The sequence below is a fragment of the Rutilus rutilus genome (assembly GCF_951802725.1).
Source record: "Rutilus rutilus genome assembly, chromosome: 19".
NCBI lineage: Eukaryota > Metazoa > Chordata > Actinopteri > Cypriniformes > Leuciscidae > Rutilus > Rutilus rutilus.
In genome coordinates this window covers 7,585,581-7,603,584 of record NC_140232.1, presented here as the reverse complement: position 1 = coordinate 7,603,584, position 18,004 = coordinate 7,585,581, and the positions used below count along the sequence as shown (strand labels likewise).

The following is an 18,004-nucleotide window of genomic DNA, read 5'->3' as shown; positions in this document are numbered from 1 at the left end:
AGTAGGCTACTAGAAGGTTTGCTGAATATTATTACTTGATCTGGTTTGTTTAATAAATATTTTTTTTATTAAAGTGGACGTGCCTTTTGTGTTTAAGAGTAAAAGCTTTAAGTTAGTCTATTCGTGTCTCAGCCGCGAAGCTGAGCTAGTGAGCTTCTATATTCGCGAGCTGCACAGAGCGGCTGAAATTATAGTGTCTGTCAGTTATTATAATACATATGACAAAAACAATTGTCTAAATTATGTTACATATTCCTCAAAAGTTCGTCATGATATCACTAGTTGACAACATAGTACTATTTTCGGAAATCATAGGCTATAATATTGTGCAGGTGCACGTGATGAAACGCTGTCAGAGCCGACAGACTCGTGTGTCAGACTCATTTCAGTGCAAAATAATTACGTCAAAAACGATTTAATACTGCAAATAGCCTACTAGTTTTTTATGTTTATTTATAATTCATTTAGGCGGACAACAAGGCGCACAGTGCGCAGCTAATTAATTTAAAGTTTTTTTTTTTTCTAACGTCATTTTTAGTCGATTTTTTGTCGAAAATTTCAGGACTTTAGTCGACCAAGATTTTCTTTGGTTGATTACAGCCCTAGTTTTTTCAGAATTTAGAAGTAGGAAATTACTAGTCATCCAACTTTTTATATCAGCTATGCATTCCGTTAATTTTGTGAATTGGCAAGTTTCGTCTGGGCGTGAAGAAATATAGAGCTGAGTATCATCAGCATAACAGTGAAAACTAATGCCATGCTTCCTAATGATGTCTCCTAAGGGTAGCATGTACAGAGTGAACAGCAACGGTCCTAGTACTGAGCCTTGTGGTACGCCATACTGAACTTGTGATCGATGAGACATCTCTTCATTTACTACTACAGACTGATAACGGTCAGATAAGTATGATTTAAACCATGCTAATGCAATTCCACTAATGCCAACATAATTTTTGAGTCTATTTAAAAGAATGTTGTGGTCGACAGTGTCAAATGCAGCACTAAGATCGAGTAACACTAATAGCGAGATACAACCACGATCGGATGATAGGAGCAAATAATTTGTGACTCTAATGAGAGATGTCTCAGTACTATGGTACGCTCTAAATCCTGACTGGAAATCCTCGCAGATATCATTTCTTTCTAAAAAGGAACATAGTTGTGAGGATACTGCCTTTTCTAGTATCTTTGACAGAAAAGGTAGATTCGAGATCGGCCTGTAATTCACTAATTCTGTAGGATCAAGTTGCGTTTTTTTAACAAGCAGTTTAATCATAGCCAGCTTAAACGTTTTTGGTACATATCCTAGTGACAGAGATGAATTAATGATATTAAGAAGAGGATCTGTGACCTCTGGAAGCTTAGTCGGTATAGGGTCTAACATACATGTCGATTTAGATGATTTAACGAGTTTAGTAAATTCTTCCTCTCCTATAGCAACGAATGAATCAAATTTTTCTTCAAGGAGACTACAATGCTATGCCTGTTGCGATACTGTAGTAGACGGTTGCATAGTTATAATTTTCTGCCTGATATTATCAATCTTGTTAGTAAAGAAGTTCATAAAGTCATTACTGCTGTGCTGCTTGGAAACATCTGGGGTTGAAGATTTATTTTTCGTTAGTTTAGCCACTATTTCAAATAAACACATAGGGTTTCGTTTATTTTCTTCTAAAAGGTTTGAAAAATAAGCAGATCTAGCAGCTTTTAAGGCCTCTCTGTATGCAATCGAGCTCTCTTTCCATGAAATGCGAAATACCTCTAGTTTTGTTTTCTTCCAGTTGCGCTCCATTTTTCTGGCTGCTCTCTTAAGGGCCTGAGTGTGCTCGTTGTACCACGGTGTTGGACTATTTTCTTTAATCTTTAAGCGCAAAGGAGCAACTGTGTCTAAAGTGCTGGAAAAGAGAGAGTTTCTGTCGCAATATCTAGTTCTTCTAAGCTATCTGGGATGCTGAGATGATGAAACTGATCAGGAAGATCATTAATAAAGCAATCTTTAGTGGCAGAAGTGATGGGTCTAACATATTTGTAACACGGAGTCGGCTTTGCAGCCTTGGCTAAATGAAGTTTACACAAGACTAAATGATCTGAGATGTCATCGCTCTGCTGCAGAATTTCAACGGCATCAACATCTATTCCATGTGATAATATTAGATCTAGAGTATGATTACGAGAATGAGTAGGTCCTGACATGTGTTGTCTAACTCCAAGTTCAGAATGTCTTTAAATGCCAATCCCAATGCATCTTTTTCGTTATCTACATGTATATTAAAATCACCAACAATTAGTACTTTATCTGCAGCCACAACTAAAACTGATAGAAAAATCAGCAAATTCTTTGATAAAGTCTTTATGGTGCCCTGGTGACCTGTATACAGCGAGCACAAATCTCAAACGTGATTTATTCATTTACACTAGCAAGTGTTACATTTAGCAACTACACTTCAAAATAATTATATTTAAAACAAGACTTCTCAGTAATTCTGAAGATATTACTATAAATTACAGCAACACCTCCCCCTTTGCCTTTCAGACGAGGTTCATGTTTATAACAGTAATCTTGCGGGGTGGACTCATTTAAAGTAATATAATTGTCTGGTTTAAAAACAGACCGTTTTACCCACGGTCTTGCATACGTGGGTAAAACGTCCAGACAATTGCGTACTCGCATTAGTGAACATCGTAGCAACATTAGGACTGGAGATATGCGTAGTCCTATAGCATCTCATTTTAGACAAGTAGGTCACAATGTCAGCGTCTTGCAATATATCGGTATCGAAAAGGTCATAAAACCCTCAAGAGGAGGAGATTATGAGAAGAAATTATTACAAAGGGAATGTTTTTGGATCTACACCTTAAATACTTTGTCACCTTTAGGATTGAATGAGGATTTTGATATTAAGCCTTTTTTATAGTGACTTATTTCATCTGTTGACACTAATTTCCCCCTTGTTTTTTTTTTTTTTTTTTTTTCTTTCACTATTTCTTTAGTGAATAGACTTAATTATTATTATAGTTTATTATTATTATTATTATTATTTATATATATATTATTCTTTTTTTTTATTATTATTTTTTTCACTATTTCTTTAGTGAATAGACTTAATTATTATTATAGTTTATTATTAATTATTATTATTATTTTTTTTTTTTTTTTCTTTTTTTTTTTTTTTCTTTTCTTTAATATGATCTGTACTTGTCACATGATCTGTACTTGTCACATGATCTGTACTTGTTACATGTTTTTGCGTGTGTGCCCAATTAGGGTGATCACCTGTGTCTATTTAAGGTGGTTTTTTACTTCACATTGATATTGTGCCTGATGAAGACCTGAGGGTCGAAACGTTGCCTTGTTAAAGTTAAATAAATCCATTTGGAAGCAGTTAATGTCAGTGTGCGGACTTCACACTTCTTTATTTCTGTCAAACACAGCACATCTAGATTATAGTCTGTAATCATATCATTAACAATGAGTGCTTTTGAAGTAAGGGATTGAATATTCAGCAACCCCAAGCTTTATCATTTGTTCATCTGTATTATATCGGTTTTTTATTTGTTGAACATCAATAAAAAAAATGTAACCTAAGATGGGTTGAAACTTTTTTGGGATTTCTAAATTCGGGGAACAGACACAGTCTCTATGTGATGATAGCTATGTGAAAGAGTCTCTATGTGATGGGATTTATCTGACCTTGGTGACGTGAGACAGCTAGCAGACGGTCGGTTAAGCCTTCCTGACCTGAGCCCCAGGGGCCGGTTTCACAAAGCTATTTTAGACCGGTCTATAGTGTTAGACAAGTCTAAAATTTGCTCATAGACTAGTCTAATGCAAGTTAGACTGTTTCACAAAAATAAAGACTGACTTAATTTAGACCAAACAGACGGCGGACAGACGCCGAATGGCGCGCGCAGGTTTGCACTGCGTTGAGATTTTATGCAACAGGAACTTTTCTGAATGCTGTTGGTGACACAGTGGGTCTCAGCAAAGCTTCTGTCACAGAAAAAAAAATACAGGGTATCTTTTACCATGTTTTTGTATCTTTTCTGTACGTCTTTAACGCTCCGCTCAACGATCGGATTAACGCTGTTAACTGTCGAAGCAATCTTTTTCCAAATTAAACATTTCTTCTTGTTACTACATTCTCCGCCAAATTTCCCTAGTAAAATGTCCTTGTAACTGTTATACTCCTCATTTGTTATACTCCTACACATATTTTACGCTGGGGTAAACTGCACTGAGTGGTTGAATGCGCTTACTCGATCCGCCATGTTTTTTGTTTTGAAAATGTCTTATTTTACCCAGAATGCATTGCAGTGTATTCCTGTATACATATACACATATATACTTCCTTTTCTGTCGTGGAGGAGGATCTTTTCCAAATTAATCCGCTTGGCTGGATCCCTTTCCATGCATGAAGAGATCAGATCCCTGCATTCTGTGAAGAGGGGAGAGATGTCCGGTTATTATTGTAAGTGTTATACTTTGTGTAACTGATCATATTATTTTAAGCAGTAATAAAAGTTCCTGTATGACCCGTCCACATGCTCTCACCTTTGGAAATGTCTTCTGTGTACCAGGGCTCACCAAACATCTGAGGGAGGTTCCTGCCAGTATACTTCCCAGACAGCATCGTGAACATCAGTACGCCTAAAGAATAGACTGTTGAATGCTTGCCATGATACCTTTAACCCTCTGAGGTCGAAAAACGCGCCCCCGCGTTTTGCTGGATTTTTTTTACATTGTAGCACTTTAAACTTAAATTACTCCGTCATTTATGGTCATACAGAAAAAATAAATATATAAAAAGAATCTGTGATATTTCTACTTTTGTATGTGTCCACTTACAATCAAATCAAAACATTGTGCTTTTGAAAAATAAAGAAAATAAACAGGGTGTGCGTTCTGCCTCTCCGTCGCGGTGAACTTTTTTTTCTTGAGCACGTCTATAAACTGAAACAAAACTCAGCGAATACTTGTCTCACATTTATGAGCCATATACCTTTATAAACATTTAAGTGTGTACTTTTAAATGATTGGATTCAAACTGAAAACAAATATTTTCTGTTTAAGTAATTTGTATAAAACCAACAAGATGTCCAGCTTCTCAAACGCTTGCTCATTACAGTTAATTTGGCCACGCCTACTCGCGCAAAAGATATTCACATGCAAATCTCCACATGGAACGCGAACGCGCTCATTACCTCAAAAACAAAACACTTCATCAGTCTCTGCTTTTCGTCGAGTTTGAAAGACGTGAGTTTACATTGGCTTTACCCCAGAAGAAGAACACGATTTCAAGACAAGAAAGATAAGGTAAGAAATTCTTACATATTAGTTTGTTATTGTTGCATAAATTTCACATTGCAGTTGAACTGTTGCTAGATATATGGTGAATATTATAATATTTAGACCCGTGTTTACTGTTACTGTGTTTGTGGATATCTGCTCAAACGTAGATATGTATATGGTAGGCCTAACCATAATGTTTTATATTTGAGCGCGATCGCGTTTGAATGTATCATATTTTTGATCGCGATTGCGTTTGAATGTATCATATTTTGATCGCGATCGTGTTTGAATGCATCATATTTTGGAAAAGCAAAACGCTCCAAACGGCTTCATGGTTTTACTATTATCTCATTTCATATCATCATAACGAATGGAAACATTTGAAGTAACATGATAATCAATATATTTTTCTCTAGCTTAGTTGTTACTGAAATCTTTTTGAAAATGTATATAGGCTGCTATATTGGTATTATTTTATGCAGAACTGCGCATAGCCTATACCTACAAGGCTGGAAACATTTGTGTGAGTGTGTGTGTGTATTCTGTGAATTTTAAAAAGCAATTTTAACCAGAAAAATCTCAAATGTATTCCCAAAATCGTGCCGGCCTTTCTCTTGATATCAGTATGTTCACTTTTTTTTTTCAGGGCCCAGATGCCACTGAGTCCTGCTGACTTCAACATTCACAGTACATGTCTCTGTACATGAACATGGTAAAGTGAAAATCAAACACCTTGGAAATGAAAGGTATGTACAATGTTTTTAGGAATGGCACAAATGTCTCTTTCTTTGGATCATTGTTATCAATAAGTGTTTTTTTTGTTGTGTATCTTTGGATTATGTTGTAAATAAATCCAAACAATTTTAAAAGCCATTCTTTTTTTAATCTCCTCATTCTTTGTGCAAGGTTGGTCAGAATGATGGGCCCTGATAAGCTCCTAATAGGGCCATTAGGGAGTGTCTTTGTCTTTCTCAGGTGTGGAAAGCTTGCATATTAATGAGATGATCCGCCCCTTCGCATATTGCTTTTTCACACAAAACACGTCGTAAAAATTTTAAATCAATATATTGTCTTCTCTGAATGAGCAGTCAGGGTGATTTTCACATAGTTTTAGAGCAAATATTCTAGGCTACGTCATACAATTTTCAAAAGTCTTGTGAAGAAATAATAAGTATGGGTTTCATGACCTTATTTCAGTGAGAATTTTTTTTTGTATTTTCACAAACCACGCATAAATGTCATTATCTCAAAACTACAAACTTTTACACACATGCTGTTGATATATTATTGTAGCAGAGTTTGTGCTGAATACAGTGTAATAAGACTTTAGCCATGAAAATGTCACAAGTAACAGAAATAAGCACAAATGTCAGAGCATGTCAGAACACCTCCAGGGCCCAGAAAACAGCTCAGACCTCAGAGGGTTAATGGTTGACCCTGGAAATAGTTACTAAAGTTTCGGTCACTTTTACTGTCGACCGGCAAACATTTTCAGGGCAAAATTTTGTCATTTTAATGGGAATTTTTGCGTGAGGGTAAAGTAATGCGAATTAACCGTGCTGACTAACAGAAAGCTGCTTGGTTCAAAAGGTCATACGCTATTGTCAATGGTCCTTTTTTGACTGCAAAATTTTGTTAAAATGTCCTATTATTAATGTGACTGTGTACTCTTACTTACAATACGGACATTTTCCATGGCTTCTCTCTTCAGCACATGTTTGAGTGCCACCTGTTCTCCAAGGGAAAGAAAAAATACGATTTTTTTTGTAAGAATGTTTTACAATTAATTAACTATATGTGCAGAGGTCACATGATTCCAGTAATTAACCTTGATGTAACTTAATGAATTTAAATTCCAACTTCAAAGAGTACAAAAAACAACCTTTTGTGAATCAGACAAACGGATCCCTTCGTAGACACATCCATATGATCCTTGACCCAGCATTTTCATAATTTTAGTGCTGCAAGTCGCCCCCTATTAAAAAAAAGAGGGACATAATACATTTACAGTATAAACCACACAAAAAAAAAAAAGGCAGATTAAAGATAGCTATGGAAATCCATCCATCCAAAATCCATCCTCAGTTCACATTTTCATTTGGATAATAAAGACAATGTCCAGAAAAAGATGTTAAAACTGAGGTACTTTTAGCACATTTTATGAGTCATGTTGGGGCTTGTTATATAAACTGACCCGTCTTTCCCTTTAATCTTTAAACCAGCTGAACAATTAATTTATGTCAATGTTGCTGTTGTGTTCAGCTTCACCATCAGAGCATCTCTCAGGCTGTTGGCTGCTGTCATTTCTGCACTGACTCTGTTGGGCTTCGGTGGAAGTTTTCTTGGATTTCCGAGACAAAGCCCATCTAAAGAACCTCTCTTTCTTCTTCTTCTCTACTCTCTCTGGGACAGGCCTTGGTGACATAGATGCAGCAGCATCTTCCTCTACAATGTAACTGTGAGATTTGCACTGACCCATTGCTCCAGATGTTTCTCTGATGTTCTGTCACTAACTTATCACAAGTTCACTGAACGTAAATAGCACAGATCGAATGAAATACTAAAAATCATGAGATAAAACACAGATCGAGAGATATAAAATTTAAGCAATTTTTTTACCACAGATGTAACAAATACTAGTCTGATCGCTTGTGTTTTTCGAATGTTTTTGTCAGCGGAGAAACTTGCAAAGATAACTGCTATTGTTTTGGCCCTCTATTACTCTCTCGTCTCTGTCTCTCCTCATCCTTCCGTCTCCTTTTCTCTCGCCTCGTCTGCCAGGGGCATCTGCACCCCTCTCTTTCTCTTCACCTGCGTGCCACACTGGTCTCGAGTCCCACGGAGGAGTTCCAGAAGGATAAAAGGAGGAGTGACGACAATGGAAGACGAGAGAGGTCTAGGCCTGGATTTTAAGTTGTTGTTTTGTTTTAATTTATGCGGTAGTCGTCCGTTAGGGGCTTACTTACATTTTGTTGTCCGTTTACTTTTGGATTAAAGTTTGTTGAACGTTTGCCGGTTCCTGCCTCCTCCTTTCTTGAGCCTTACATATTGCTAAAATATAATTATAAATACTTTTAAAAGAAGCATGTAACATGTAATAGCTGCTTTGAATTATATAACAGTTAATTATAAATAAAAATATATATTTTTAGATAAATATTTTTTTCTTCATTTGCATGTGCATGTTAGCTGTGCTTTGACCTGTAATTGCATCTATGGATATATACACATATATACTTCCTTTCCTTACCTTTTAGGCACATAAGGTTTTTTCTTTACCTACTCTCTGGGTTTCTTTTGTTTCTCATTCTTCCTCTCATGACAGTATCTTATTTCCAAACATTTTTAGGTGAGGATCGATACCTGGAACCAGTCGTGGAGGAGGATCTTTTCCATATTAATCCGCTTGGCTGGATCCCTTTCCATGCATGAAGAGATCAGATCCCTGCATTCTGTGAAGAGGGGAGAGATGTCCGGTTATTATTGTAAGTGTTATACTTTGTGTAACTGATCATATTATTTTAAGCAGTAATAAAAGTTCCTGTATGACCCGTCCACATGCTCTCACCTTTGGAAATGTCTTCTGTGTACCAGGGCTCACCAAACATCTGAGGGAGGTTCCTGCCAGTATACTTCCCAGACAGCATCTTGAACATCAGTACGCCTAAAGAATAGACTGTTGCAGGCTTGCCATGATACTTTTGATGGTCGACCCACTCAGGGGGAGCATAAACTCTTGTGCCTGGAAGAAAGAACAAGATTTCATCCATTGCAATGAAATTGTATTTCCATAGCTTTTTGTCGATTTATTCACCATAGATTTGTGGAATAATACGTACCACTGAATTTCGAATAAGAAGACTTCTTTAAGCGTCTGCTACAGCCGAAGTCTATTAATTTGACCTGCAAGGTGTTTGGGTCGATGAGCAGGTTTTCCAGCTTGATGTCGCTGTGGAAGACGCCCCTCTCACTGCATATTCTCGCCGCAGTGACAACCTGACGCATCACAGCTCGTGCCGTCGATTCCTTGAGTATGCCACCATTTTGCAGTAAAGATCTTCACATGGCGTGGGCCGCTCTAAGACCAGTACATATTCCTCTGGTGTCTCGTACCAGTCCAGCAGCTTTATTATTTGAGGAACACTGGGACCTTTGTTCATAAGAGCCATCATAGCGACCTCATTTGGAAGAGATTTGCCAAATAGACCCTACAGGAGAGATAATAGTTATACAAAAGCGAGATAATTAGGGGACATGGTTTAATTTAAATGAATTACTACAGAATTATGTCCTGCATTTGGGTAAGTTTGGCTTTGAAGAGTTAAAGGGATACTCCACTTTTTCGGAAATATGCTAATTTTACAACTCCCCCAGAGTTAAACAGTTGAGTTTTACCGTTTTAGAATCCATTCAGCCGAACTCCGGGTCTGACGGTACCACTTTTAGCATAGATCATTGATTCTGACGAGTCCAGTAGCATTTCTTTCAAAATGACCAAAGAGTTTCAATATTTTTCCTATTTAAAACTTGACTCTTCTTTAGTTAAACCGTGTACCAAGATCGACGGAAAATGAAAAGTTGCCATTTTCTAAGCCTATATGGCTAGGAACTATACTCTCATTTCGGCGTAATAATCAAGGAACTGTGCGGCTGTACCATGAGTGCAGCAGGCGTAATGATATGACGCAGCGCCTGAAAATAGTCCCCAGCTCGGTAACTTCTTCCAACGTGACCGGGACTAAGTTTGTCTAACCTATTAGACCTATTTTCAGGCGCTGCGTCATATCATTACGTCTGCTGCACTCATGGTACAGCCGCACAGTTCCTTGATTATTACGCCAAAATGTTTTGTAATCCTTTAAAAAAATTCAAAGCATTTGTATTTATATTTCCATCATAATATACAAACAAACTTTGTCCGATGATGTCCATTTTATGAAATATCATGTGGTGTGACCATCAAGGAACTACCATTTTGGGACTTTAATGTTGAAAACTATTCAAACACAGGACGTTACATCATATACCAATTTACCAAGGAGCCATGGAAGCAGCAAGCAGGTTTGTAATTCTCTCAAATTGGAAAAAAAATAAACCTCTGTAATGGTTGGTATGTAGTTGCCAAATTTGGATGTCATGTGGTATGACCTAAAAAAAAAAAATAATATTAAAGTTATTTCTACAAATATATATTTGTATTATACATTTCATAGTGACCTTTTTTTGGGAAGCTAGCTTGTTTTGTTTAGGTGGCCAATTCTGTGCCTGTAAATTTTGAATGAATTTGAAAACATCATGTGGTGCGACCAAATATCATGTGGTGCGACCACTGCAGACTGTTTTCCATGATAGATATATGTCCTAGATTGGCAGTTTTATGCTTTAATATTCAATTGACAGTTTATATACAAAAAATACTTTAATTTAGTATCATTCGGAATAGATTTTTATGCTATTTGGGATATTTTCTTCATATATTTCAAGTTTGTTTACTCTTTGTACAATATGAGAAAAATACAACAACAAAAAATTAGAGCATGTAATTTCAGTTTAGTAATTAAGCATTTATTAGTAGTGTATTTATTATTCCCTATTTATTTGTTTAAAACTATTTGAATCTATTTTACCAGATGCCACTGCCAAGCGAAAAAATTCTGACCCTGCAGCAATAGCGGAGTACCTTGATAGGAGAAGAGTGAAATATTATTACAGTATAAAATATCTGTTTTCTATGTGAATATATAGTAAACTGTAATTTATTCCTGTGATCAAAGCTAAATTTAATCTTCAGCATCTTTAATCCAGTCTTCAGTGTCACATGATCCTTCAGAAATCATTCTAATATGTAACCTTGGACCACAAAACCAGTCACATGGGTCAATTTTTTAAAATTGAGATGTATACATCATATGAAAGCTGAAAAAATAAGCTTTCCATTGATGTATGGTTTGTTAAGATAGAACAATATTTGGCCGATACAACTGAAAATCTGGAATCTGAGGGTGCAAAAAAATCGAAACATTGAGAAAATCACCTTTAAAGTTGTCCATTTATGTTTGCGATATTGCTATATTCACTCATCAAAAATAAATATTTTATATATTTATGGTAGGACATTTACAAAATATGAAACTTGATCTTTATTTAATATCCTAATGATTTTTGGAATAAAAGAAAAATCGATAATTTTGACCCATACAATGTATTGTTGGCTATAGCCACAAATATATCCTGTGCCACTTGTGACTGTTTTTGTGATCCAGGGTCACTAATGATTTGCTGTTCAAGAAACACTTCTGATTATTATCATATTTTTATGGAAACTGTGATACATTTTATATGTCAGGATTATTTGATGAATAGAACGTTCAAAAGAACAGCATTTATTTGAAATAGAATCTTTCGTAACATTATAGCCTAAATATCTTTACTGTCACTTTTTATCAACTGAATGTGTCCTTGATTAATAAAAGTATTAATTACTTAAAAAACTATTGACCCCAAATGTTACCTGTATACAATAATTTTATGAAATAATTTATATCTATAACATTATTATTTGTTAGAAAGAAATTCTAAGTCAAGTTAAAAGAAATGGTGCACTTGTGTTTTTGATGTGATTTTTATTTTTTTAAAAAAGTTTAATGTTCAGGAAAATTCTGTGAAATTTGTATGAAATCTGGTTTAAATCAATTTTTTTGTATAAAATGGATTGTTCATTGATCTCTTTAAATAGATTTTTAACTATATAAGGTCTTCGTGTCATTTGGAGCGACCACTTATCATTTGGTGCGACCAATAAAAGCAATCACTGTATTAAATGTAAAATAAAATATCTTATTTCTGTGGCTGAAATATGAATCACTGATACAGTATGCTTTAGTAAATGATATTTTTAAAACATTTATATCAGTTTTATGTGATTTACAGGAAAAGTAAGTCTGTTAACTAGATTTAAGAAGGCAACTCAGAAATTATAGAACAAAAACCGAGATCATTATTTACAAAAACTCAAAAGAAATGCAAAACTTGGTTTCTAAACACTTTAATTACTAAGAACTTGTAAAAAAAATGTTTAAGCATGTTAAGGAAATTAATTAATTTTAAGATAAATCACAGTCGCACCACATGACATTTTTTAAGGCTACGGACAATTCATCTAGATGAAAAAACACTAAAATCACTTAAAATGAATTTTTTTATGAATTTAGGTGTACACAACATCCTTAATGTTTGAACAATTGCAACAGATATTTTTTTTTGTATTGTAAAATTGACCTGTCGAAAATCCTTATACGTCATTGACCCTAGTACAAAACTAATTATGAAAGTTTCCTTTATTTTTCAGTGCATTTGTTTTACAATATATGGCTATTACTATCATGGGATTAATATTATAACTATTATTATGTAGTAGTGTAATGTAGACTGACACTGTAACTAAAAGAGGTTTGAATTTTTCTTTGTTTAATTTGCACACTGAATATGGGTTGGAGCTTTTAATTTTTAACTCTCAAAGTGCACCAGATTGATGATTGCCAAAATTGTTGTTGCATACCCCTCTGACACTGGGTAGTTGCGTCCCTGTCTATAGCCCTTGCGTTGAACACTTTTACATATATATACAGTATATATATGCTTATAGTCGCGGAACGAGTATAGTTAATGCGGGCGTGTAGGCTACGCATGTGTAGGCCTATACCAAGGGTGGTCCGATTCGCATCCCTCTATAATGAAACGCCCCAAAATTCAAAGCACCTTCTCTTAAGTGTTGAGCATCCCCATAGCACCTGCAACAGAAAATCTCTGGAGCCGCCACTGAACCTATATAAACCTATATAAACCAGGGCTTGACATTAACTTTTTGAGGCACTTGTCCTTCGGACAAGTAAATTTATGTTGTACTTGTCCATGCACAAAAATCACTTGTCCGGGTAAAGATTTATAATTTTATCTTTTTTTTTTTGTGTGTGTTTTGCTAATGCAGAATTCGAACAAACCATTGAAAGCATCCAGACACTATCAATATTAATAAAATTCAGTTGAAACAGTAGAAAGGAACGTGTCCCAAGAATAGAGTTCCCCTTCAACAAGAAATAAGGATCTCCAGACCCCATAATACAAATTAATACTTTGCATGCTGGTGTGCAGTGTATCACCAGAGGTAGTGGTGACTCTTGTAGGTATCCTCAGTATTTGCAAGCTAGCTAAACTTACTGTATTCTATAAATACAGTAGAAATATTATGTTGCTATATCTAAAATAATTTTGTAGACATAACAATAAGAGATGCACCGATTATAATTTTCTAGGCCGATTCCGATTTTTCATTGAGTTTGACCTGCCGATACCGATTTAAGCCGATTCCGATTTATTTTTCTTACCACTTTACAGCACACACAAATATTTATTTTCGATCTTTTCTTTAACCCTTTCACGCGTACCCCACCCCCAGAGTGAGTTTTTTCAAGGTGAACGTTCCCTTTAATGTTTCCATGGCGACGCGTCACACGATACACCGCAGTCACAATAATACTGTATGACAGATGTGTCGCTTTTATTTTGCTTTTCCTTTATTCAGAATATTCACAAACTTGCTTCTGATATATCTGATATTCCGATCCTCTAATACATGTAAGTGAGTGTGCTTGGTCGTTTAAAAACCTTTATAAATAATCTTGATCTATAACATGAGATGAGCGCGGTAATGTTGTCCTGTCAGTCGGATTTACAGCACGTGAATTCATCAGTTTCTCCTGAAATAAATGCAAGAAAGTGGCCGGTGAACTGAGAAGAATAGAGTAAACTTTATAGTTACTTCCACTATGTTTGTCTGATATGAATAACACATGTCGGCAAATTATATTTGAATAGATTGTTATTGCTGCTTCCACAGACATCAGTGTGTATTTTACAAACTCCAAATGTATTGTTTTACTCGTGCTTATGTGTATTTAAATATCTGAAACCTAAAATAAACATTATGAGGTTGAAAACACTGCTTAGTTGTGATATATGACAACGCTGAACGCGTCCGACTCTGGCTCAGCGCCAGCCAATGCGCGAAAGCACAGTTTGAATCTGGCAGTTATGCGAGCGAGTGGCACATAACGTGAAGTAACATGGCATTTTATTTTGTTTGAAATTTAACTTGTCCAGTTGGACAACTAATTTTCTCTTCCACTTGTCCTACAAAAAAAAAATGCACTTGTCCCGGACAAGCGGACAAGCCTTAATGTCGAGCCCTGTAAACTGACCTGTCTTTCCCTTTAAACTTACATGGATAATTTCATCCTCATTCCTCCAAGAAATGTCATCCAATGTCGAAGCTGAGTTGATGTTCTCCTCAGTCATAGAAAGACTGCTGTTGTGTGTGCTGATGCACCTTTGCTCTTGCCTGGGAATGTATTTATCATCACCCTGCACACTAGTGAGAGAACACACACAGGTGTGCCAGCTGTACTCTGAGTTGTTGCTCTCCTCAGTCATAGATGGCACAGTCAGAGAAGGACTGCTGTTGTGTGAGCTGATGCCCCTTAGCTCTTGACTGGGAATGTCCTTATCATCCTCCTGCACACTGGTCAGAGAAGACACACAGCTGTGCCTGCTGTACACTGAGTTGTTGTGTTCAGCTTCACCATCAGAGCATCTCTCCGGCTGTTGGCTGCTGTCATTTCTGCACTGGGCTTCGGTGGAAGTTTTCTTGGATTTCCGAGACAAAGCCCATCTAAAGAACCTCCCTTTCTTCTTCTCTACTGACAGAAAATGTATATCTTTATAAACTTATATGTAAGGGATAATCCACGGCTAGCTGTGCATTCATTTTTTTCCCCAAAATTAATCAAAAGTGCCCCTCTCAAACAAATATCAGTGATAATATTGTCAATAAAGCAAAATCAATTTGATTATAATTAACATGACAAAGTACGTGCAAAACTAAAGTAGCCTAAATTCACCTTTATTTTTATGTATATGACTTCGTTGCCATAACGCCTTGCAATGGGTTGCGTCATTTACGTGTGTATTGCTTCTAGTGATGGGTCGTTCGCGAATGAGCCGGTGTGCATTCAAGCTGAGAGAGTTTACAGCTTTGGGAGGGGCGGAAGTGCGCGTGTCATTCAGAACACAAGACAAAATAAGAGTGTTTTTGCAAAACAGAACATGGCAAAATAACCGTTTTTACTTGATTGTACCATTTTGGTGATCGTTGGGAGCCAAAATCAAAATCAATTAATTTCACAGCCCTAAAACATTGTAAGCTGTACTTGCATGTAGGGCTGAACGATATATCGTTATCGTATCTATATCTCGATATGAACTTTCGCCACAACCACGGACCTGTGGTCGAGCCGGACAACCGAACCATACATAAGTTTAACGGTCCATTTTATTACAACAAACTTCGAACTCAAGACCCGCTGTCTACAGACATCATTCTTCCCCGTGGAGCATACCGGGGATAATATAGCGGAGGAGATGAGAGGTGCGTTAGCAGACTGGAACTTGAAGGAGGACCAACAAGTTTGCGTGACGACTGATAATGCATCGAATATGATAAAGGCTTTGGAGGTGAATGGCTGGACGCGCCTTCAGTGCTTCGGACACAGGCTACACCTGGCAATAGGTACGTTTTGCTATGTTTATTTTTAATAACTTTGAGACAGAGAGGTGTGTGTGTGTGTGAGTGAGTGAGTGAGTGAGTGAGTGAGTGAGTGAGTGAGTGAGTGAGTGAGTGAGTGAGTGAGTGAGTGAGTGAGTGAGTGAGTGAGTGAGTGAGTGAGTGAGTGAGTGAGTGAGTGAGTGAGAGAGAGAGAGAGAGAGAGAGAGAGAGAGAGAGAGAGAGAGAGAGAGAGAAAACAATCTGCATTATTTTGTGGTTATTTAGCTGTTGTAAAATAATCATGAATTATTTTTGTACATCTATTTTTCCAAGAAAACGCAGTGAAAGGTGACAGCCGGATCAGCCGTGCAACAGGTGTCTGCAAAAAGTTGGTGTGCCACTTCTCACACAGCTGGAAAAAGAGAGTGGCACTTGAGCAAGCCCAGAAGCGCCTCAACCTTCCAGTCCATGGACACATCACTGAGTGTCAAACTAGATGGGGGTCTAGGGTGCTCATGATTAACAGGATTCTGGAGCAGCAGAAAGCACTCCATGAGGTCCTCTCAGAGGACAGAAACACCCGGCACCTAATTCTTGGATATCAAGATCTGGATGTGCTGGAGTCAGTCAGCAAGGCACTGGGACCACTGCTTGAATTCACGGATGCTCTGTCAGGGGAGGATTACGTTAGTGTTTCACACATCAAACCAGTACTCAGCCTGTTTAACACAACCATCTTGGCACCAGAGGAGGGTGATACAGACATGACCAAGTCCTTAAAAAAGAAAATTTTGGAGTACTTGAACAGCAAGTATGAAGAGAGAGTTACACAAGAGCTCCTGGATGTGGCATCCTTCTTGGATCCAAGATACAAGACACAATACATCAGTGTCAATGACGTCCCCATCATCAAAGCCAGACTGGTGTCAGAGATGAAGATGATGGAACACAAGGTAAAAATAATGGTTAGAATGGAGTAAATGAGAAGAGTTCCTTCCATTTAAATGCATTATCTTACATTTTAGTAAATATTTAAGTTTAAATTTAGCTGAATTGTGTTGTTCATACAGTAATGATCATTCATAAAAAAACTAATTAAATTTTTTTTTTTTTTTTTTTTTTACTATTTTCTAGCATTCTGTTGAGTGCAGAGAGACCAGAGTGGAAGAAGTTTCACCCCCACCCACCAAAAAGGCTAAGAAGTCGTTGGGAAGTGAAGGATCCAAATTTAAGAATATGTTTAAGATCTGCTGATCTTACTTCCTTACATAACATCACCTGAAAAACTAAGGTGAATTACACTGTATTGGGCATTCAAGGTGAACATGATGGCATCAATTTACTGATCAGAAGTCAGCTTTAAGTCAGCTGTCTAAACATTGTAATAGTCAGGGGTTTCCATTTGTTGTTTATACCATCTTTGATCTTCCAACTAAGAGCTGAACTGTGTGTGACTGTTACATAGTCTTAGTTCTCGGGACCATTTGTGTTTATACCATTTGGGGAAGTCAGTTGGGGGCAATTGCCTCTATTGTCTTTAGATGATTAGATTTAGTGGTTACCTCTAAGGCTGTGTGTATGTTTAGCACCTTTAAGGACAGCCCACTGAAAGGCCTATAAAGAAACCATGTAAAGTATCTTAGCCAGACTGATTTGGGAAGAACTGCAGCCGCGTCAACGCAAAGTCCTCAATAAAGAATAACTTTGTTTGAACGTGATCCCCAACGTCTCCTGGTCTCTTGCTTCGACGAAGAAAAAGGTTTTCAACAATTTGCTGCCGCGACCCGGATGGAGAAGGAAACTCAAAGAACTGAATCTTAAAACTTCAAGCATCCTCCAGATTGAAAACTTCAAGCTCAAAGATCTCAACAAAGCTGACTGAGTTCCAGACGGAATTTTTCTCTACAAACGAAAGACTTGGTGAGTTTCACTCCATTTCAAAGAACCTTTGCAGACCAGTACAAAAATGTTTTTTCCTCTGCGCCGTTCAGAGAAGTAGTTAACAAACAGCTGTAGAGTTTGGTTAACTAAAGATAAGCCTCTAAAGTTTGCTTTTAGAGATGAAATTTACCCTCTGTTGTTGGCAGGGAAGATTAACAGTTACATGTTAATAT

General features: G+C 36.8%; 2 protein-coding genes across 2 annotated transcripts; one reads left to right on the top strand and one right to left on the bottom strand.

Annotated features, from left to right (window-relative positions):
• Positions 1 to 2,567: 2,567 nt before the first annotated feature.
• Positions 2,568 to 9,026, bottom strand: LOC311279083 (SNF-related serine/threonine-protein kinase). The gene is made up of 6 exons (XM_084390341.1): positions 8,859 to 9,026; positions 8,654 to 8,742; positions 7,173 to 7,265; positions 6,969 to 7,019; positions 4,553 to 4,648; positions 2,568 to 4,436 (listed from the first exon to the last, which is right to left on the bottom strand). Exons 1-5 carry the CDS (start codon positions 8,944 to 8,946, stop codon positions 4,640 to 4,642), a joined length of 330 nt encoding a protein of 109 aa, XP_084246467.1. The 5' UTR covers positions 8,947 to 9,026; the 3' UTR covers positions 2,568 to 4,436; positions 4,553 to 4,639.
• Positions 9,027 to 15,615: 6,589 nt separating this feature from the next.
• LOC311278696 (E3 SUMO-protein ligase ZBED1-like) lies at positions 15,616 to 17,144 on the top strand (the record flags this gene model as incomplete). The annotated part of the gene is made up of 3 exons (XM_084389705.1): positions 15,616 to 15,914; positions 16,224 to 16,843; positions 17,025 to 17,144. Exons 1-3 carry the CDS (start codon positions 15,767 to 15,769, stop codon positions 17,142 to 17,144), a joined length of 888 nt encoding a protein of 295 aa, XP_084245831.1. The 5' UTR covers positions 15,616 to 15,766.
• Positions 17,145 to 18,004: the final 860 nt, after the last annotated feature.

Bases quoted from the DNA above. Each gene is read 5' to 3' on its own strand.
- LOC311279083 (XM_084390341.1), bottom strand. From the start codon at position 8,946: ATGTTCAAGATGCTGTCTGGGAAGTATACTGGCAGGAACCTCCCTCAG. The intron at 7,266-8,653 runs GTATCGATCCTC...TTTTTTTAATAG, and splicing joins TCCTCCACGACTGGTTCCAG to GGGGCGACTTGCAGCACTAA. The intron at 7,020-7,172 runs GTTGTTTTTTGT...CTTGGAGAACAG, and splicing joins GTTTGTCTGATTCACAAAAG to GTGGCACTCAAACATGTGCT.